This window comes from Adelges cooleyi, unplaced genomic scaffold (genome assembly GCF_023614345.1).
Source record: "Adelges cooleyi isolate 19-005CV unplaced genomic scaffold, UGA_ACOO_1.1 ACOO_flye_CR_arks_rails_tigmint_CR_PRNA_574, whole genome shotgun sequence".
Taxonomy (NCBI): Eukaryota; Metazoa; Arthropoda; class Insecta; order Hemiptera; family Adelgidae; genus Adelges; species Adelges cooleyi.
The window spans coordinates 14,477,925-14,500,639 of NW_026096268.1; the positions used below are offsets into that span (position 1 = coordinate 14,477,925).

Consider the following 22,715-nt stretch of genomic DNA (forward strand, 5'->3'; position numbering starts at 1 on the left):
ACACTAAACAGTATACACGCTGCATGTAAACTGTAAACTAATAATATTATAATAGCTCCCCAAAGTACTATCGATTTGTACGGTATACTGTACTTGGAAGGGATTTTATTGTCCACACTATTTATAATTATTATTATTGTATCAACAATTGAGACGTCATTTCGAATAGATGTGTAAAGAAAACCCGCAAACTTCTGCACACACTTGACAACTGTTCAAAAGACAATGTCGAAACATCCTAGGAATATGTCTCAAACAGTCAAACCTAACACCAATAATTTACTATTAGGGCAAACTGCAATCTTACACTCACGGAACACCGAAATGTTACACACTGAACAAAAACACTTTTCTACTTTTTCTTTTTTATAATAAAATTAAGTATCGCTTATATTTGAAATATGACCGTTCTGAAACTTTTTTCTCCAAAACGTGACTTTTCTATAACTAGATTTTTGTTCTCCGTTTTGGTGTTGGCCTGAACGTGATTTCCTAAAACTTCTATGCTCTATTTAAGGCCACACGAACGCCTATACGTACACATCTACTGCGGTTGACGGGATGTTATTACTGGATTTCTTCAACGACTCCCAACCATAGTAATACAATATGTGTTTGACGGACTGAGTCTAAATAAAACCCGCTGCGTATTGTTCGAAAATTCCAACAGCAGCTATTGGAAACAAAAATGTATAATAACACCACCAAACTCCAATACAACACATACGAATAAATAAGTGTGCTTAATATCTACCAATCTAATTCGGTCCAATTTCGTTAAAAAAAATTGTTTACAAAAACAAAATAAGTTTTCAACGCCACGACGAATCTAAAACTCCAAACCATAACTTTCAGTTTGAATGTAGTAATATTATTATTATTTATATATTTTTTTTTTTTTGCAAGAGTACCATAGACGTTGGCGAATTCCAATTTATAAGCATATTATTCATAAGACGTTTAGGCTTATTATTGTAATTTTTGTTCGTTCAAGTACGATGTTGTCGTTTTTACGAATACTCAAGCGGTCGTTCAAGACTAGATTTCAAGTAGGTACTTGCCGTGACGTAAACGTGCTAGCACGCAATCATATAATTTATTGTAGTTCAACAGTTTAATAGCAAATTATGTATATTTTAATAAAATAAAATGTATTAATAGGCTAAAACCCTAATACAGTACCATAGTGTACCTAAAAAAAGGTATACAATTTCTACGCAAATAACTTAATCAAAAAAAGAAAACAATTTTTTGCAGGTTTTAAAATATATTTTTATTTAAATACTGTCTACCGTTGTGGAAGTAATTTCCACATTTCTTACCTAACCTTTATATTGATCATATTGAATTTTATATAGTTTTAACCGAGGCCAACACATATTACACAATATTTCATAAAGCAACCGGTATTTGTTTATTGGCAAAATAATTACAAATCAGTGTCGTCATGGCAGAAGTCAGTTTTGAATTTATCATGTTATTAAAAAATCATATCAAACTACCTTGACAGATTTGTGTAATGGACATAAATAATTCACAATTATCTTTCTTGCTCAACTGTTTTTAGTGTGCTTTCCCAAAATATAATAATATTTAATATAATATAATAATATGATAGGGTTATTGTAGATTTTGGCACAACGCCAAGGAAATAAACATAAGTATTAACACGAAATGTAAGTGAATATTAATACAAAAATATATAAAATTCTAGAAAGAGCGAAATACAAATTTTAAGCGTCTAGGAACAACAATTAAAATTTCAAACTGTGTGCTGTCATGCGTTTTTCACGGTACAAGTATTCATTTTGTGTAGTGTAGCTGAATTGCCTACACAAGTCGCCGTTCCATTACAATGTATGTATGTATATTATGCCACATAAAAGTCCCAGTCTAGGATCTCGCTACTGGGAAGCCAGTCATTATTATTTGAATTCCTCTTGAACATATTATAACACTAAAATTTGTATTTGTTCACTAGTAAGCTTAGAACGCTTCTACAAAAAAATAAACTTTAATTAAATTATTCCTTATAGTATATTATAACTGTAGCACCTACAGCGTTATTATATCATAAACGCTATACGTTTATATATAGAGCTGCACTTAAGATGTTTATATTATTACGGGTTTGCGTTTAATTATTATTGCGTTCAAAAGTCACAGTGCGAAGTCAAGAGCTAATAAACCATGCCAGGCTGGCTATGCCGAAGTACTATAAAATATGATATATCAGTTTTCTAATTAATAGCCTTGTGTATTCTAATTACTGTACTTACTAACTTTGATTTACCTTCCTGCTATTATTGTAGTGTATCTTAAATAACACGTGAAATCGGGCAATTATAAAATATATTATCTCACGGTGTATATTACATTGATTACTCGAGGTAGGTACGGCGGGATAACAATGTATTGAACGTTCCTTTTTTAAAAAAAAAAACTACTAAACAAATATGCGTAGATGTTTCAATTTTATGGTCATTTTCAAAAATACCCAAATCAATTTACCTACCCGAGTTAGTATAGTGGAATGTTAATATAAGCGGTAAACACTTTGAGAATGTGATCTACCGGTTTGTCTTTCCGGTCCAAGTATTGCGCTTTGTTCTAATTTATTCTATTTCCGAAACCGAATACTTTTGCACCTACAAAAGCATTTACATAGTTGTGTCGTCTTACTCGTCTGTTTTTGTTTCGGTGCGTTTTGCGGGTCAATTTAACTTTCCGGGCAAAAAGCCTTGTGGAATGCTACGATAACCGTCTTGGTCTTATCCAACGACCCGAATTCGTTTAATAACTGTATAGTATGTTGCGATCAACCATCTCTAGAATCGAAGTGAAGACTAGCAGAGAACAAAAACAGACCATACAACGGTGTATTTTCAAAAGGAAACAAACCGTGTCCAAATTACAAAATATAACATTGCACGACGGTGACTATATATAACATGTATTTAAACAGCTGTTGTATTAATGTAACTATTATTGTGGGCATGAGGACGACAACATATTGTGTGAGTTTACCCAGTGAAGTTATTTAATCGATTATGGCTGTATATATCGGTGGACGGTCGTTACAATACTGAACAGTACTGCGTGTACTGCGGAAATAGGATTCAGAAACTACTCAGCAACTAATTTACTCGTGGTGTCCACTATAGTGCGGCCGTGTACATTTTCGAATTTAGTTTTCCTAGTATGAAATATTAGATGCTATTAAACTTCAGGGAAAATCCAAATTTACCCGTCAAAGGACAAGTTACCGGTCGGATAGTATTGGGTGTCTAGTATTGGGTGTCTATACATGAATATAACATATATGTATGTAAATACATTTTTTTTATTAATCTCCAGTTTTACGCATCACCCGTGTCAGTTATACAGCTTGAGCTTGTTACGTGCACGTCAACCAGGGCACATGACCGTCGCGGTGTCAGATGGATGACAAGGTTTTTTTATTATTATTTTTTCTTTATTCTTATCGGTTGCGGGCACGAAAAAATGGCACTTGCATAGCCGAATTTATAGCAAATCGTATGTAAATCGACCGATCTATAGCATAGCCGCAACGATACACCCTTTTCCCGTCGACTATCACACAATTTATAAAAAAAAATATATATATATATATGATATATGCTCGGGGCAAAGGTCGAATGGAATTTTCGCATACATTTCGGGTAGGAGCATTTGCCTGTTTCGATTTAGTTTCTTGTCTTCGCGTCTCGCTTCTCCGTTTTCTTACTGCATAGGTACACCTATACTCAATATTTTACTTGTTCTATGAAACGCATAGACATGACATGCACTATACTTATACTCAACCTTCCTCCTCCAATATAATGTGTTGTAATAATTAACAATATAATAGATAAATACATAGGTGTAACGCGCGCCATCGTAATTGGTAACAATATTGCGGGAGACTCAAATTAATATTATAAACTACACAAAAAGGTAGAGCAAAAATAAAATGTTTTCAAAATACAAACGCTTGATCTACGTTTGATTTAAATTGCTTTTTTTAAAAATAAACTATCGTAATGAACGCGTTTAAAATTGAAAATTTAGCTATTTATTCTAACTGAGCGATAGTGTGATTTTTTCAAATATATTTTAATAAAATACCTACATTTAATTTTAAAAATCAATCCTTTAAGTCATTAAATTTACCATTCATTATTTTAAATGACCATGTTCCATTATAAAAAGTGAACTATTACAATTAAATTATTGTGATGATCATTTAAATTAAAAAATATTTCTTAAAACATTAAGAATGTTAAAGAACATTCTTTAACATTATTTAAATATTCAAATAGTTTTACTTTGCATTATGCTATAAAATAATTAAATTATTTTGTCGAGTATAGACTATTTGTTATATCAGTATGTAGTTGTAGAAAATCAAATTATAACTATTGTAGACTATAGTGCTTGGAAAGTAGTACCTACTCTAAAAGCTTGTACTACTTATAATTACTTTGATATAAAGTATAAGCAAAATTATTGGTAAATAAAGTTCCGGTTATAAAGCGTAGCGTATATTGCATTCATATGCGCAATTTTAATAACAAATTTGAGGGTGATTAAGCTCTGTATTTTTCAGGTATTTAAATTTGAATTTGAATTAATGATGTTAAATGCTTTTTTTTTTTTTATTGTAAAATTTTTAAAGCTAGAATTGTTTAAATTAATTACTAAAATGTCCCTTGTGTTAATAGAAAAATAAAAATACACGTGAAGTACTCGAGAGTTGAGCTAGAGATCTGAAGTCACTGAAGCGTTCACCGAGCTCATTCACAAATCTAAAACAAAAAATAGTGCAAACTAATCACAAAAAAAAATTGGCTGGATGATAAAATCACTTTTAAAAAAAACCAAGCACAGACCGAACAACTTAAATAGTATCCTCTTATATACTCTTCCTAATCTGTTTAACCTACGCAGTTCACACATCCATCTCAACGTTCTCATTTTTATTTTCTCATTATCATTCTTATTTAGTAGCCAACACCCACGTCTGTACTTTACTTTTAGCCTCACTATCTTACAACTTAACTAATTAAATTAAAGTTGACAACTAATAGCCAAAAACTATTACCTATGAAATATTTAATGGTTTGTGACGGGGACAACATAAATTATCGATATTGACGCCCCGGCCAAAAATACTTAAACATTAACAATTTATAATAATTATATAAACCTAAGTAATATTCTAGTAATAAGGTCCTATCCAAGGCTGGCTATTTAGTTGTATTCATTATGTTTTGTATTTTTGCGGTTTAAGATAGCGTAAACTACCTCAGCCACTTGGAAATATTTGTGAACCGTAGAAACATCTCCATTTTGTTCACAGTTCAATGAACATTGACAGGTAAAAATTGGAAAACTAGGAAATGTTGGCAACGGGCCCATTTCGTGACCTTATTCTTTCTTGAAAAAATAGTATGATCAGTTGTGATTTATTTTTAGCTTCGGTGTTTTCAGATGATTATACCTTTGGGCTAAGAAATATATTTGAGTATATTTACCGAGTGATCGATTAGGTATCTAACAAAAGACTCTAATTTGCGATGTAAATAATTAAAATTTTGAGTTTCTTTTTTAAAAATATTTACAGTTTTTTTTTATAGAGTATTACTTTGAAGGAATACTCTGTTTTAAAGAGTAAATACAAAATAGGTACTTAACCAATTACCTTTTCCCTCTGAGCTCCGAGAGGCAATATCTAATGGCTAATACATTTTCTACAACTAGGGAATCGTTATAAATGGCGTTAATGACAATACACCAAAATAATTACTAAATTATTATTTTTATTACTTAATTACAGAATTAAAAAAAAAAAATGTATTCCAAATAAATTTGTCGAGGTACTGAACTGTTAAAAGTAAATTTAAATAAGAAATTGGTGTGAATTGTGATTATAATAAAACAATTATTTTATATCTTAACCATTTGTTCTTAATTTAACATAATCTGTTATTAAAAATAATATGTATTGTTGAAACAAAGATTTTATTTTAATATTTTAAGTCTTAAAACAACAAATATTTTTAACCTTACAGTTAAATAATCCTAAATATTTTTCATTTTTATCAGAATCCATATTATTAAATTAGAAAAATGTTAAAGTACATAATCAACAATCTAAATGCATATTGATATATATATTGTAAGAACTGAACGAACAAAAAACATATTCAAATTTTACAAAATAAAATTATCACAATTAAAGATCAATTTTTCATGACTTCGTCTAGAGGAACAAATTTGTTTTTGTGTAAGACTAAAAGGTAAATCATCCCATTATCCCCTTTGGTCAAGTCTGCGGCAAGTTTTACTACAGCGTTTTCTTTAATAACTCCTTTCTCATGGGCTAGAGCCAATAAGGATACAACGGATCTTTCCACTTCGTGTTTAATAGATCTAGCTCCATAACTTATATCATAGCTAGACATTAACACATGTTCCACAGCAGTTTCCCATTCAATCTTTACTTTATGTTTCTTCATTGCCTATGAAAAAAAAAACGAAAAATATATTATAGTGTCGTACTGTACTCATCTAGAGGCATAAATGTATTTTTGTGAAAAACTTTAAGGAACATAAATAATATTTAAAGAAGATATTTTATAAAGTGATCAGTTTTAATCTACATAATTCACAACATAAACATAAAATAACCATTAAAAAAATATACATATTATAGACAACCAAAATAATTACCCTTTCTTGCCACTGTATCAATTCTCTTTGTACAATAACTTTTAATTCCATTTCCGAAAATGGTAAAAAGTAAACAATTTCATTGATACGTCCTAAAAATTCATCACGCTGGAAATGTCTTTTTAAAATTGGTTTTACTATTTCGTCTTTGAATTTTCTCGATATAAACATTTCACGATCATTTTTATTTTCAACTATATTATTATACAGACCTAAAATAGTGAGAATGCTCAAGTAAACAAATAATGAACATACAACAATATTTCCAAACGTTTTGTTATGAATTAATTAGGCTGTTAAAATTTGAAGAAATCTTACGATCATTTTCTCTTTGTTCTTTACGTAATTCTAAAGCATGTTCTGCAATTGTATTGCTGGCTAAATTGGAAGTCATGACAAATATAGCAGATTTACATTCAATTGTTTTTCCTTTACCATCTGTTAAGCGCCCCTAAAAAAACAAAAAACAAAAAAACATATTTCTTAACCATTTAATAAAATAAGATTTTAAAATTATGGCCTCCTCCAATGAGGTTGCATAACAATTTGATGATAAGGATAACTAGTAAGTCTATCGCTATAGTAGGTAGACTTATCCGTGACGATTTTACTGTTCTATAGAAAATTACTTCATCAAATAGCTGTAGCAATATTGTCAACACATCACGATGGGCTTTATCGACTTCATCAAATAATACAACGGCATTTGGATTTTTCCTTAGTTGTTTTACCAACAGACCACCTTCGTCATGACCAATATAGCCCGGAGGAGAGCCGATCATTTTGGAAACCTATAAATTAAATAATCAAATTATAATTTTTTACTTTCGTTAGAATATAATAATAGTTATCATCTTTAATAATTTTACAGGAGAGCATTTTAAAATATTTTTTTATACTTGTTTACAGTACTTGATGCAATTATTTTATGCTTTCTGGTGGTTGAAACTTATTGGTTTACTTACCTTTAAAAACATTCTATTTTTTATTCGATTATAAAGTAAACACATTTTAGCCAAAAATGTACTTATAACATTTTTTAATTAAACCATTAATATTATATTTATCATTAGGATTTCTTTAGCAAAGAGTTAATGATAGATTAGTAGTTACATAACATATAATAATACTATTCTATATAAAAATAAAGCCAACTACTGGACATTATATTTTATAAATATAATTATGAACTGAGGAGTACGATAAATAATAATGTACATGCCTCGTGTTTTTCTTGATATTCGGACATGTCAAGTCTGATAAAACCATCTTTGTTGTTTTTGTGCAAGTAATTGGCTATTTGTTTAGCTAATTCTGTTTTACCAATGCCCGATGATCCAAGAAACAGAAACACCAACGGATGTTCTTCGTCCATCCATCCATTCTCTTTTCTCCGTATCGCTAAGTTTCAATTAAATATGCAATGTTATAATGTTGTATAATATATTTTATGTTGTGTTGTTCAGGTAATTATAATAAAAATAATCTGTACCCGCAGCTACAGATTTGATCGCACTTTCTTGACCAACAATTTTTTGTTTCAAACGTAACTCTAAGGGGAAATTTTTACGTTCTTCGGTTTCACGTTGTTTTCTAATGTTTTCGAACTGAAAAACAAATGGTTTTAAATAACTATATTTTTTTATACATCAGAGAAAGAAATTACGTTTATTTCATATTCTTGTAACATCCGATAAACTTCGACATCCGTTGTTAAATTTATTGGTGTATGACCAGTTACTGATTTTAAGAAAGGATCTGCTCCATATTTCATTAGTACCCTTAATGATTCTACGTTGTTCAACAATGCAGCATAATGAAGAGCAGTAAAACCTTGAACCGTGGCTTTGGGATTGAAAAATGATGGAAAATCATCTTGCCTCGCAGCACTAACTGAAAATATAAAACATTTAATATAATATATTTATAGAGTTACCTTATAATGCATCTATGTTTTAATAATACTACTACCTTTTGTACTATGTTCATTAAATTTACGTGATACATTGAAAACGTTTGAAAATCCATCACCAATGTCTGGATCAGCACCACATTTTAGTAAAGTTTCTAAGTGGCGATATTTATCTTTTACAGCAGCGACATGCAACGGAGCCCAACCATACTTATGACGATTGTTGACTTCTTTAGGATTATCCTTAAGGTACCTAAATTTGAATACGTCAAATAGTATTTAAATTAAAACAAATTATAACAATCTTACCTAACTAAATCTAGGACTTTTCCATTATCTATTAGCTCAAATATGTCTAAAACAAAAGTAGAAAAATTTAACTGTTTTAAATTAATAATTTATTTATCGGATCTGCTACATTTGCCGATTACAGTATTATTTACCTTGGTTATTGTACCCAGCGTAAACAGACGAAATCGCCAACAACCATTTCCAGGATTGACCCCTTTCATTATTCTTAGTTACATTATTAACCAATAGTTTTGATTGATAAGTCTTATTATTAAACTTGATCCGCTTTGGGTTTATACATTTTGTATATTTTATATGTTGAAGAATATTATATTTTAACATAATTACATTCCATACACTTCTTACATTTACGTTCTTATTGAACGTTATGTACCGCATACTCATTTTAACTTACGTTCAAATTATTTCTTACAAACAACGGTCTGTGTACATTTGACTAGAGTTGTTGAAACTTGAGATAATATTAATGAACCAAAATCATAAGTTTATCTTGACTTGAATTTCAGACATTAATGACTGCCTGCCAGGGTATTTTGATTTTTGAGAACTAAGAAGGTAGGTATTAAGTAGAAACTGTCAAAACTAGAAAACTAGAATAGTCAAAACAAAAAACGTGCACTTATATTTTTTGAAGTGTACCCAACAATAAACTTAAGATAAATACTAATATTATTATATTAATATCTATTCTGTGTTAGTATATTAAATCATTGATTATATAATATATTATCTATGACAATAACCATAACGTTATCACGTTATTCTTATCAAAATTGCACGCCCGGCATTTTAATCTCTTAAAATATTATACCTAGGTGTTTGTTAAATTTTGTACTTTTTAGGAATGTGCTGCTTAAAATCATTTGTAATTTTTAGATGAGTCTAATATAAAAACAAAACAACTAAACAAACGTTAACAATGGGGTTATACCAATGAAAATAAAATACTTATACCTATTATAATTCTAAAAAAAATTTCGAATTATGAACAATTAGACAAGATGAGTGATGATAAATAATAGATAAAGAATAACTTCCTTATCGCGTTTAGGTTTTCCTGAATGACAAGTTGCAAGTATGCTTTTTAAACTTATTATAAGCATATAGGTCAACCCTAAATAGGCAGTACCGTTGTCCGTTTTTAATTTAAAGTGTTGCTTATTATCTATTGTATTATTTGACAAAAATAACTTTTGCAAAGTCTTTAACTCAGGGATGAACTTATTTTATTATCGGATTTGACATGGACGAAGACTACAGAGGTAAGTTTGTGTTTACTGTATTTCTTTACTTTAAAAATAAAGTTCCCAGTATACTTAATAATTAACAATGTAATTTGACGAGCTGTTTGCGAATTAGATACATAGTACAATACATACTTAGTTTTTTTAGAATGTATTTCATTTTTTCGGAACACACAAGGTTTTCTAATTGCTAAACACTTAAAATTAGTTATACAGAAGTGTAGAACTGTGCAACTAGTTAAAATCGATTTTTTACAATACTAAATTTTGTCAGTCCATTTATGATTAATTATCCAAGGAAATCAAAAATGTCTATATATTGAATCATAGGTTTTTTAATAAATTGAAAGCAATATTGTACACAATTATATTTTTTAGATAATGAATACACGAACAGTTGTGGAATGATTTACACCAATGCAAGTAGTGATAAAACAACTACTCTATATCACTTATTAGAATCTGAAGAAACGGAAAAACAACCTTTAAGAATATGCCAAGGTAATAATAAGTTTTTTACTTGTTTTTATTCAATTTATTTAACATATTATTTTTGTTTTAGCATTTTCGAAAAAAGTTTTTACACTTCTAATACTTCAACTTTGCTCTTACAACGTAATGGGTTTTTTTTGTTTATTCACACCAAAAATAAGATTTTTTATTTATAATTTGTAAGTAGGTATTATTATATTTTCAAAACTGCATCATTATGTTTAAATCCTGTTGTTAACTATTATTATAAATTTAATTTTAGTGATTACATGGTATCAATTACATTAGTTCTAAATGTAATTATTCTCATAGTTTTGCATATGAAACGCAAAAATTATCCAACGAATCTTGTGTTATTAATTATTTTTGTGAGTAAATAAATTTAAGATTTTAAATTTCATCAAACATTATTATCATTATTTTGTTTTTTTACAGACGGTGGTTGAAGCTTGTAGTGTTGGTATTGTAGTCACTTCGTTCGACCTATTTTCACTTCTACAAACTTTATTACTAACTTTAGTTGCAATGACTACAATCACATTGTACATAGGCCAAACCAATAAAGTCTGCTTATCATTGACCGAATATTTGTGAGTTTTATTTGATAATTATTGTAATTTAATAATTAGGTAACTGATGTAATATGTTTATTTTTTAGTATTTTACTAATCATTACAATATTTTCTGCTGGAGTTATGGCTCAAATACTGTTGGGTAGTACAACGTATGAATTATTATTTTCTAGTATTGGTGCATTGTTATTTTCTATGTTTTTAATACATGATATTCAGGTAATATATAAAGTATCTTAAAATATCTCATTTAACTTTACATTTGTTTATTCCTTACTTGTTTAGAGACTCATGTGGAAGTTGCATCCAGACGATTACGTATTTGGTACAATCAGTTTGTATTTCGATGTTATTAACATCATTCCTAATATTTTAAACAAATTATATTTTAATTTTAAATTCAGAACTTTTTTGCTATTAAATAGCATATAAATGTATTTTATGATCTTCAAATATGTATTTATCTATTATTTATTTATGTGCACGCTCTTTCTAAAAATTATTCACATTATGTGTTAAAACTAACAAAAAAAATGTATTCCTATTATTTATTATGTTTAAATATATATTTTAGTATTAAATGGGTTTAATAGTGTAAACTATAAATAACTAATAGTATAATTTTTATAGTTTTTTTAAATTATTATTTTTAAATAAAAGAAAACAAAATGTAAGAAAAACAAAAGCTTAATAGAAGTGTTTATTAAATTACTATTATATTACAATTTTATACAAATATTGTTTAATTTAACAACAGAAAACAATTTTGATAACTTAACACTGGTGTTGGTTAAGAGAACCAAAGTTTTTTTCCACCCTTTGCCTAAATAAATCATGATTATTTGTTACTATTCTTTTTTGCATCAAGGAATGCTTGAAGCTGACCAGTGCTCTCTAGATAACTCATCAATACTTTCTCTTGTGTTTCTGGTGTCGTTGGCGAATATCTAACATAATCCATACTGAATTCTCCTTTACCTTGGGTTAAAGATCGCAGTTCTCCCGCAAAGCCAAACATACAGTTCAATGGTACCTCGGCATATATAGTAACCCAATCGGCCGTTCCTTCACTACCGCTTATGATGCCACTCCGTTTGTTGAACTGACCCAATACAGCTCCTTGGAATTCCGTAGGGACCACAACTTCGACTTCCATGATAGGTTCCAATATTTGCCAAGCGGCTTCTTCGTATGCTTGTTTGATAGCTCCTTGAGTAGCTAATATAAACGCCAGTTCACTAGAGTCGACAATATGATGAGCTCCATCCAACAACCTCATACGTACACCTGATATTCTATGTCCTGAATATAATCCTTTTTCAGCCATCATTTTAAAACCTTTAATTATGCCGGGAATAAATTGTTTGGGAACATTAGGTCCAGACGTTTCATCGAGGAAATCTAAATTTGTATTTTCATTCGAAGGTAATGGCTCCAAAACGCCTATAACTCTTGCGTACTGACCTTGTCCGCCGTGTTGCTTTTTATGAAAATAATCAAATTCAAACGGAGACACTAGAGTTTCTCTGAATGCGACCTTAGGTTTTCCTAAACTGACCGAGCAGTTATATTCTTTTTGCATTCTTTGGGCATAAATTTCCAAATGTAATTCACCCATGCCAGACACAATAGTTTCTTTGTTGTCGGTGTCATACTGAAATTTAAACGTGGGATCTTCTTTAGTGAAACGGGCGACTGCTTTGCTAAAGTTATCTCTATCCTTATTGTTTACCGGATTAATAGCCATAGAAACTACTGGATCTGGAACGTAAATTGATTCAAGTGAAAGATTTAACTTTTTGTCAACAATAAAGGTATCGCCGCTGGCACAGTCTACACCGAAAAGCGCAAATATATCACCCGCGTAAACTTCATCAACTTCTTCCATTTGATCTGCATGTAAGCGAACTAATCTAGACAAGCGTACTTTTTTGGATGTCCTAAAATTAAAAATAGTGTCTCCTTTTGATAATTTTCCCTGATAGCATCGCAAGTATGTTAATTGGCCAAATCTACCAGCTTCCAATTTAAACGCTAATGCAATAAAAGGGTGTTTACCATCTCTAGAAGGATTCAGCAAAACTTTTTCGATTTTATTGTCCTCAATCTCTTTTAAAGCATAATTTTCTACCTCGCCGGGATTTGGCAAATATGATAGCACAGCGTCCAGCAATGGTTGAACCCCTTTATTTTTTAATGCGGTACCAACGAGAACGGGAGTAAATGTTCTACTTATACAAGTTCTTCTAATAGCATCGATTAGTTCTTTTTCAGAAGGAGTTTTTTCTTCGAGAAACATTTCTCCCAATTTCTCATCGACATTTGATACGTGTTCAATTAATTCTTGACGTTTTTCTTCTACTTCTTTTGTCATATCTTCTGGAATCTCGCCATATTCAATAATGTCACCGAAATCCCCATTGAAATATATCGATTTCTTATGGACTAAATCAACAATACCCTTAACATTACTTTCCTTTCCAATCGGTAGTTGCAAAAATGCAGCATTGTGACCCAATTTTTGTCTCAAATTGGCTAATACTTTATAAGGATTGGCACCTAGTCGGTCCAATTTGTTAATAAAAGCTAAACACGGAACATTATAACGTTTCATCTGTCTGTTTACTGTTAATGTCTGACTCTGAACACCTCCCACTGCACATAAAACCAATACTGCTCCGTCTAGTACTCGGAGTGCACGTTCTACTTCAACGGTAAAATCTACGTGCCCAGGGGTGTCTATAATATTGATATTATGGTCTTTCCAAATTGTATAAGTAGCAGCTGACTGTATGGTGATTCCCCTTTGTCTTTCTAACTCCATAGAATCCATTGTAGCTCCAACATTATCTTTTCCCTTGACCTCGTGCATTTTAGATATTTTACCTGTGTAATACAAAATTCGTTCGGTTAACGTTGTCTTTCCAGAGTCGATATGAGCTGAAATTCCAATGTTACGAATATATTCTAACTGTTTAATATCACTTTTGTTTGAAACGCTGCACATGCATCGTAACCACACATTAGATTTTTTAAAAATAGCTTGTCTACCAATAATACTTAAACCGAAATACATTTTAAATTTAGTCAGGAGTACAAAGTTAATTAATATTGTAATTTATTATAAAATCACGATGACTACTTATTACCTAATTTTACATACATTTTTCAATAAAAAAAATAATACCCGGTAGCACATGATATAAGATAAATCGTGCGTTATCAATAAATGATAAGAGCGACAAGGGGCTCCCAAAGCGCTAAAATATAAGAAACAACGCCACTTTCACCAAAAACCACAACATTTCAATGGACTTTTATACTATTATACACTATTACTAAAAGCCACTTGTACCTCCGGGTATCTACTTTATCCCAACTGGCGTAATGCAATATTGGATGCGTTCATACTTCATTGGAGTTTGACAGGCACGGCGCCAGAACTTTTTTCCTAGGGGGGCGGAAAAGGTCAAGTGAATTTTATGGAGGAGCAACCACAATAATTTTACCTAATTCTGTCAATAAAAAACAATTATAATGATTTATCAGTGAATGACTTTAATATTTATCAGTGAAATAGTATAAAATATGAATTTATTACAGATTTAGGGACAATATATACTAGTGTACAATTTAAGTAAGGCAGCTTTTTTAAATAAGCGTTATTTTTACCTGTCGGCCATCATATAGCTCTTATTGTACTCTATGAAAGTCGAAGTAAAAATGAAGGCTTATAAAACGCCCAACAACCAGTCAGTGGAGATTATAGTTATCGTGTTATACCTACATTCTATTAAACCAAAACAATCCGTCAATAAACACTGATTTTTTGGAAAACACACACACAAACGTAAATATTATAATTATATATATATATATATACACTAAAACACATAATTATATAGGCGACGGATTATTGATAACCGATTGCAAAAACACTCAAAATATATTGATAAAAAAAGGCCACATTTGGTGGCAATGTCATAACTAATAATTAAATTTGTATAGATAAACAGGTTTAAATCAAAACAACAATTATTGTTTTCACAATTTCCGTAATAACTAAATTTGTATATATAAAAATACAGTTATTCAAAATCTAGGTTTTAGGAATAATAATCAAATATTTAAAATTATACTATTTAGCAAAATATTTGGGGGGGGCGAGAGAAGGGTAAGAATTTGTTATGAGGGGGCGACCGCCCACCCTCGCCCCCCCTTAGCGCCGTCCCTGGAGTTTGGACTTATGATATTTATCCATTTGACTAGGTATTTGAAAAATATTTGTTTTCACTATAGTTATAAAATGTTAAATAAAGTGTTCGTACACGAGGCGAACGAGGACTTTGAGAATCGTTGATACATTTATGAAAAGTAAACAGACACTAATTATCCTAAATGAAAATTGTCCTTTGTTTATTAAAATCCATCAGAAAACTATCTGAAAAAAACGGATGTCCTAACATTTGTATTTGAATTTGATAATGCCCATTTCTAGTCATAATTTTTAAACTTTAGGCCTGATATTTATACAGTATACTGTAAGTAGATCTAACGTGGTCCTAATAACGTTTTTTTTTTTTTAATATACTAATAAAACAGCGATAATATTACGATAACAAATAAATAACTGTTATTAAATCTTATACTGTTACCTGTTGATATTTATCTACTTACATTGAATTTGTCTTGGAATTTGTTGATATTTAACATTTTATTCGCGCATACAGGATAATCAATTTAACTTATGAAACATTATTTATTAAATTTTAAAATAATAGTAATTGTGTAGTATTTTCAGAACATTAGTAGGATTTATTGGTTTATAATATTTACACTATTCAGGTTAATATTAATTGAAAACAATCGTTTTCAAATCACCAAAAAACGTATTTTAACTCTACTGAAAACTACGAACAATGTCACTTAGACCCTTTTGTAGTACTCATAATATAAAAACACCTAAAACCGTCAAAATAGTCAAAAAAATTGTATGGTCCAGTTTAGTGTATATGGCTGCAAGCTGTAAAGTATATTTCCATTTTCCAATAACGTACACTTCCTTCAATAATATATTTCACTGCGACTAATACAATAAAGTACTAATATATTGTACAATGTTGTATCTAGTACAGTCTTTGGTCTTATCGTTGATTTTAGTACCTGCACATGTACACAAAAACGGCGACCGATTTCATGTGGGATTCCCGCTGGCAACGGAGGTACCCCCGTCATAGTTTATGGACGAACGTTTATACACTTACAAATTGGCAATTTGTATATTTTTTTGTTCCGTTTGTCTAAGTACAAGTTTTCCCAACTATAGATTTTGCAAAAAAAAAAAAAAATACAATTAAAATGTTACACGTCATGCGCACACATCAAGGTTCTAATGAGTTTTACCACTGAACTCGCCCAACGGTCAAGAATCACATGACCATTATAGAATGTGTGTGCAAGCTTGGTAAACAACGTTATTCCGACAGTACAAAACCCGTGTTCAAGTAATTTATCGTTAGTAAATCATTTTACACATTAGTCATCCCAGGATTTAGGTACCTATTTTTTTTTTTTTAATTTCGATATTGTCAGATCTTCAAGTTTATATGACACACAAAATCAGGCCACTAATGGCCGTTTGCACCATCTACCGTCTTTACTTAAAATATAAGAGCAGTTTAGGAAAACTAAACCTAATATGTACCTAAATTTGATCAGAAACACACCGATTGCTTTCATTTACTTTGGGTGATAGGTATTTTATACAAATTAAACAAATGTTATGGTATATTTTATTATTTATTATTTAAAAACAATATTCAGAAAAATACAAATGAAATTATATATTATGTAACGGACGATAACATTCGCCGAGCCTATTTAGTGCTGGTGTACATATTGGATAGATTACTTTGGGTTTGACTGGTGTAGTCTCTGGTTCTAAAAATGTTCCATTAGTGGCCGGATTTTCCTTGATCAGGTCTGCCGCGGAATTTACATTTGACGAATACACTAAACGCGACATCAAACACAGTAATTGCAAAATAATTAAAAAAAACTTCATTTTTTTTTACCGTCTTTTAAACTTTATATTTATTAATGTAAGATTTAACCAAACTAATGCCGACCACTTGAGCAATAAGTAAAACATTAACTACGAATACTTAGCGGTTGACTTCGAGCATAATAAATTCCCACTTTCGTACTATAAAAAATAATAATAAACATAAAAAACTGTTTATTTGTTAGGATAACCTTTATTGGTTATCTGACCGATAATTGATCGAATAAAAAATAATACGTTAACAACAGCTAATTCTGTCAAATAAGCGTTCATTATTTTTTATAATTATTTTTCTTATTTAAAGAATACTTATGCTACGAGCCATAATATGAGGAGGGAGGCAATCCAGTGATAGAACCCAACGCGATTTACATTATTTTAACAGTATAATTTCAAAATGTATTTCATATAATTGTTATACTAGTTTCTTACTGCAATATTGTTATTTGAAAAATGTTATAAATAATGTTGTGTTTAAACAATTATTAGTTATTTGTACAGCTAAAAAGTATATCATCAAACAAAATATATACTAAAAATTATAACAACAAATTCTCTACCAGACATTTGGAAAATATTATTATTTCTTAAACTTTGGGCGAGTTCAGTGGTAACTCATTAGAATCTTAAAGTGGTGCATAGTGTGTATGATACAATTTAATTGTATTTTTTAAATTAATTTTTAGCAAAATCTATGTATGCGAAAAATTATGCATTGGGAACTATGACAGACGGGAACAAAAATATACAAATTACTTGTTGAAGTGAATCACCACTTTGTTTGTACTCTTTTGTTTTTTAATTTAAAATCTTTTTGTCGAACGGCCAATTTTATCGCGTGTTAATCGACTTCAATAGTAATATTGTCATTGTACAATATTGTATCTAAAACATTCTTTGGTCTTATATAAAAGGTTATCGGAAGCCGGAGGGTATCTTTCTTTCACATTATTTTCATGTAAGCAAGCTAACAGTGTTTAATAAGTCTTTAATTATTACTTTATAATTATTTCTATACAATTCGCGCTAGTTCTTACTTTATCTGGATCCATTCCACTCAACATTCAACACACATTGTTACATTATTTATTTTTAGGGTCCGTAAATTCTCTAAAAACAACTGAAATATGCATTTACTTATGCGCTAATAAAATACATATAATTAACCAATTTTTTAATGCTAATACATAGTAAAGATAGTGGCGGTTAAATGTAACAACTCAGCTAAGTTTCCGGGATAGGTAGTGTAAATCCAGCAGAGTAAAAAGTTAAATCCTTGAATTGACGTCGAAGCGTTTTTTTTTTTTTACTAAGTATTTTTATTTTATCACTGATATGAACGCTAAACGCCAGGGTGAAATCTGAACATCATAGAGAAGCTAGACAAATGTTTAGCGACTATATAATGTGGATAGCAGCTGGTGTATACAAAAATGATTTTCAGCGAATAGAAAGGCCGATTGGAAGGAAAATTGAGACAATTCACGGTGAGGCGAAAAATAATGGCCGACGGGCACATTTCCACGAATACAATAAGCAACTGGCAAACAATAGTTGGTTTTTTATGTGCTGAACAGTGACGGCAATTCTATAAAACATTTTCTTTGCATACACATAAATCTAAATTAACAAACGAATTATTTATAGCGTCAAAAGCTGTTATTTTATTTGAAGCTTTGTCTATGCGCATTATGACCGCTATAAATCTTTATTTCGCAATTGAGCAGCCAACTAAAAACCAACTAAAATACTTAATAATATGAGGTATAGCGGTGAATAAAAAACAAACAAAAAATGAATTACTATTATTATTATTAAAAAATACATCATGCTTCTCGAGATGTGCACATCAAACTTATACAAGATGTATAAGTATATCAAAAACGATTAAAATCATGAAAATAATATAGCTCTTATATAAAGCTCAACAAGTACATATCATATGTTGGATATAGTCAATTTGACGCCTCCGTCCGTCGTTAAAGCCCACTAAAGTTCAATTACCATCACCCGTTTGCAATATTTATTCAGACTTTTCGAAACCTTATGATGCGTCGCACGAATTCATTACCATGATTACCCTTTCGTATCAATTGCCGCTTTAATACACAATAAAAGTACAATTTATCACAGTCGCAGCTTTCGTGTGTGTGTCACCTAAGTTTCGATGCGAAGCGTAAGATTATAAGAGGGTAGTTTGTTTTAGCCATATGCTGTTACCAGGCTATGGTATTGCGCTATATTATACACCATTACAAACACACTGGGGTAGCAAACGGTTTAAGAAACATATTATAAGCATATACAGGTACCAAATGACATAGGCTGCCAAAATGCATGACAGTAGTAACCCACATGTTCGGTCCTACTGGAAAAAAATACTTTTATTTCCCTAATGATATTATTTATACCCTACAGCAATATACTGATTGCACATTTAAATGTTAAGTATAATACTATGTAGGTACACATACAATGCGAGAATATTATTATGTTATAACAGTTTATTTTAATTTGACATATTATAGGGTCTGTGCAGAATAGCAAATAGATACACAATATATAAAACTTACAGTAAATATGCATTTGCATAAACAATATTGACATTTTTTTTTTTTTGTGGTATTATAGCGTATTAAAAATTACGGAACAAGAAAATATTGATTTCAGTAGATTAAATCTCTAAAACAGGTTTATTAACACTTTCAATTATTATATATATATATATATATATCTAGCTTTATTTCAACATATACAGAATTCGTATGTAATAAAATTACATTCAAACGTGTATACGTCTAGAAAAGTAGGTATATCTTGTGTAATAATGGCAGTGCTATAAAATAATTAGGTACTCGAAATAAGTACTAACACCTGTGTATCATAGATTGTAACGTGTTGAAACTAATTTGATTTAATTAAACAAATTTAAATTAAAAAAAAACTACGAGTCGACTTTTCCTAGTCGTTTTTAACGAACGATTCAATTGTTCAATTGTAATTTTAATTTTAGTCTGCACGGATATTGTGCTGTGATTTGTCAAAGCGTTTAGGGGGAGAAAATGGGACAGTCGTCGTATCCCCGAGTGTCTGTATACTTGTTCTAGAAGAAACAATATTCATCACAATAGACTTGACGGGCGTCGCAAAAATACAGTCGGCAGATAACAATCTATTATACGAGACGGGCCGTAAGCCAGATCATTCTGTCGGTTCGTCGTGTTTTTGTCAACTGCTTTCGGCCTGGGCGGTTGCCGAAAGCCTAGTTTGAATGCTGACCGGACTGATGTTCAACTTGCAACAGCTGGACCGTCGCCGCTCGCTTTGGATCATCGGTACCGTTAGCAGGTCAGCCTTGTCCGTGCCCACCACCATAGTGGGAACTCTGTGGATCGAAAACGCGACACAATTAGCACATTAAGTCATATTGTAGTTATTGAAAAAGCTCGGGTGTTATGACGTTGCATATTTTTTTTTTAGTGAAATCAGAATCATATATTATTTGCCTATAATGTTTATTTCTAGATTTAGTAGCATATTAATTGTACGTGGAATTATTAAAAACGTCCCATTATATAATTATCTTTTATCGTGTTTGCTAGTATTCATTTTGGATATTTAAAAAGATAAACGAATACACAATTTACACATTAAATGCATTGTCATCAGTGATGATGATGACTCATCACTTATTAATTGGACGATAATATTATGATTGTATTTAACAGTAACTACGTCGTTATTTGATTTAAATGTACTTTCTATTTGATTACGTCACCGTTAAAAAATTATTATTTCAATAGAAAATAATTACTGTTTGCAATCGAAATCCGTTTGTTACTTAAACGCTTCAAATGTTTGGAGTGATGACATTTTGTAAACGAGTTTGTTTACAAATGTAATTGTTTTCGATGCACGTTATTTAATCATAATGCCTAAATGTCTACGTATAATTGTTTATTTGTATTAGTTCGGAACACGTCCTGAACAGCTATTGTCATATCACGTTTTAATCGTTTCCAATTAAACTTTGCGTTTAATCAAATAGTTGATAAGAAGCCTCACGGAAGTTGAGCAGCAATTGATTAATTTATGATTTATCTATTAATACAGGATAACGATATGTGTCTAAATTCAAAGTTTAAATCTCCGAGAAAAAGTATTTCGGTTTGTTTTTTCTAAGCTTGTAAAACACGGATTTTGTACACAATAATTAACGTAACTCGACGATCATAATTGGGCGATGACGTTTTCGCTACAAAAATCACACTTATTGTGGATTGACCAAGAAAACCAATTATTATATTTGCAGCATTTTACACGAGTATACGGTTAAGTACGAGAGGTATAGTAACGGCATTTAAATATCGTGACGTACATTGCGGGTATCGTCGAAGCATTCATGGCTTTGATCAGCTCCTGTTCCCAATCGTGCTCTTTGCGTTCCATTTCTCGCCTTTCAAGTTCCCTCTCGCGGTTGTAAAACTTGAACTGCTGTAGTTGCCGGTTGATTTCCGTGTCCTGCGTGGGATAAATTATAGGAGTGAATTTTATGGTTAAGTTATCATAGAGCATGATCCGAAAATGTTGGGACTAAATTTGTCTGTACACGGCGAATAGGCCCCTACGTTTGGCTATGAAACCGGTTATCGCATTTTAATAGCATAAAGTTACCTCGCTCGAAGTAGAATTCCTCAACGACCTTTGTTTGGCCAGTCTTCTGGGTTTTCTGTGCAATGGATTGGGCTCGACGATCATTTCCTCGAGTTCGAACGTCGGGTCGCAATTTAACCGATCTTTCTGTAAATATATACATACATATTGAACAGTAACTATTTTTTTTGACAGGAAAAATTGTGCCTAAATTTGACCATTTTGATTGGCTTGTATTTCTATGAAATGATTGCTAGTAATATAGTGTGGAAAAGTAAAGGTAAGCAAGTACTATTGTAACGTTATAATGTACTTGTTAACAACGTCGTTTTTGTATTAAATTTATTTCATGTATTTCATAGGGCCGCGGCCAAACACAATCGGATAGTGTAAAGTTTTTAAATTGTTCATTTATCATACAACTCTACCGCATTATTTAAATTGCTAAAATATATCTAAATAATATTATGCTGACACTAACGCACAGCTACCGTTGTCACATTTTTTTTGCTCCGTAAAAATTCTGTCACGCAGAATTAAATTATTATGAACGAATTTTAAAGCTGAGTAATACGAAAAAAAAAAATGTTCAAATTAAAATTGTTTAGTAAAACCGAGTAGATAGTTTTACAAAAAAACAATGACATATATTTTTTTTAATGTTTTTCTTTGTTGGACAATAATTTGGACACCGTACGTCGAATTGATTTTAATTATGACACTAAAGC

At 30.6% G+C, this 22,715-nt stretch overlaps 4 protein-coding genes across 6 annotated transcripts in view; 1 reads left to right on the forward strand and 3 right to left on the reverse strand.

Annotated features, from left to right (window-relative positions):
* Positions 1–6,160: 6,160 nt before the first annotated feature.
* LOC126842934 (caseinolytic peptidase B protein homolog) lies at positions 6,161–9,659 on the reverse strand. The gene is made up of 10 exons (XM_050580174.1): positions 9,094–9,659; positions 8,960–9,005; positions 8,710–8,903; positions 8,405–8,631; positions 8,231–8,345; positions 7,961–8,139; positions 7,368–7,529; positions 7,057–7,189; positions 6,739–6,950; positions 6,161–6,527 (listed from the first exon to the last, which is right to left on the reverse strand). Exons 1-10 carry the CDS (start codon positions 9,344–9,346, stop codon positions 6,249–6,251), a joined length of 1,800 nt encoding a protein of 599 aa, XP_050436131.1. The 5' UTR covers positions 9,347–9,659; the 3' UTR covers positions 6,161–6,248.
* Positions 9,660–9,807: 148 nt separating this feature from the next.
* LOC126842935 (protein lifeguard 4-like) lies at positions 9,808–11,830 on the forward strand. The gene is made up of 7 exons (XM_050580175.1): positions 9,808–10,224; positions 10,585–10,707; positions 10,769–10,877; positions 10,961–11,066; positions 11,134–11,288; positions 11,357–11,489; positions 11,556–11,830. Exons 1-7 carry the CDS (start codon positions 10,206–10,208, stop codon positions 11,700–11,702), a joined length of 792 nt encoding a protein of 263 aa, XP_050436132.1. The 5' UTR covers positions 9,808–10,205; the 3' UTR covers positions 11,703–11,830.
* A 111-nt stretch (positions 11,831–11,941) lies between these two features.
* LOC126842933 (elongation factor G, mitochondrial) lies at positions 11,942–14,471 on the reverse strand. Its single transcript, XM_050580173.1, has one exon. The coding sequence runs from the start codon at positions 14,344–14,346 to the stop codon at positions 12,109–12,111; it is 2,238 nt and encodes a 745-aa protein (XP_050436130.1). The 5' UTR covers positions 14,347–14,471; the 3' UTR covers positions 11,942–12,108.
* Positions 14,472–20,131: 5,660 nt separating this feature from the next.
* Positions 20,132–22,715, reverse strand: part of LOC126843372 (serine/threonine-protein kinase 32A) — a 79,138-nt gene continuing 76,554 nt past the window's right edge. For all 3 annotated transcript variants that reach the window (XM_050580876.1, XM_050580875.1, XM_050580877.1), the window contains 3 exons: positions 22,009–22,134; positions 21,713–21,855; positions 20,132–20,719 (listed from right to left, as the gene is read on the reverse strand). In XM_050580876.1, coding sequence (XP_050436833.1) covers positions 20,563–20,719; positions 21,713–21,855; positions 22,009–22,134 — 426 coding nt within the window. In that variant the 3' untranslated portion in view covers positions 20,132–20,562. The remainder of the gene's footprint in view (positions 20,720–21,712; positions 21,856–22,008; positions 22,135–22,715) is intronic.

What these genes read in the sequence shown, in the direction of transcription:
- LOC126842934 (XM_050580174.1), bottom strand. Translation starts at nt 9,346, where the DNA reads ATGAGTATGCGGTACATAACGTTCAATAAGAACGTAAATGTAAGAAGT. An exon ending in TACAAGAATATGAAATAAAC is followed by an intron (nt 8,346 to 8,404) that starts GTAATTTCTTTC and finishes TTTGTTTTTCAG; the next exon opens with TTCGAAAACATTAGAAAACA. An exon ending in GATCAAATCTGTAGCTGCGG is followed by an intron (nt 8,140 to 8,230) that starts GTACAGATTATT and finishes ATTGAAACTTAG; the next exon opens with CGATACGGAGAAAAGAGAAT.
- LOC126842935 (XM_050580175.1), top strand. An exon ending in TTATCATTGACCGAATATTT is followed by an intron (nt 11,289 to 11,356) that starts GTGAGTTTTATT and finishes TTTATTTTTTAG; the next exon opens with TATTTTACTAATCATTACAA. An exon ending in TTTTAATACATGATATTCAG is followed by an intron (nt 11,490 to 11,555) that starts GTAATATATAAA and finishes TTACTTGTTTAG; the next exon opens with AGACTCATGTGGAAGTTGCA.
- LOC126842933 (XM_050580173.1), bottom strand. Translation starts at nt 14,346, where the DNA reads ATGTATTTCGGTTTAAGTATTATTGGTAGACAAGCTATTTTTAAAAAA.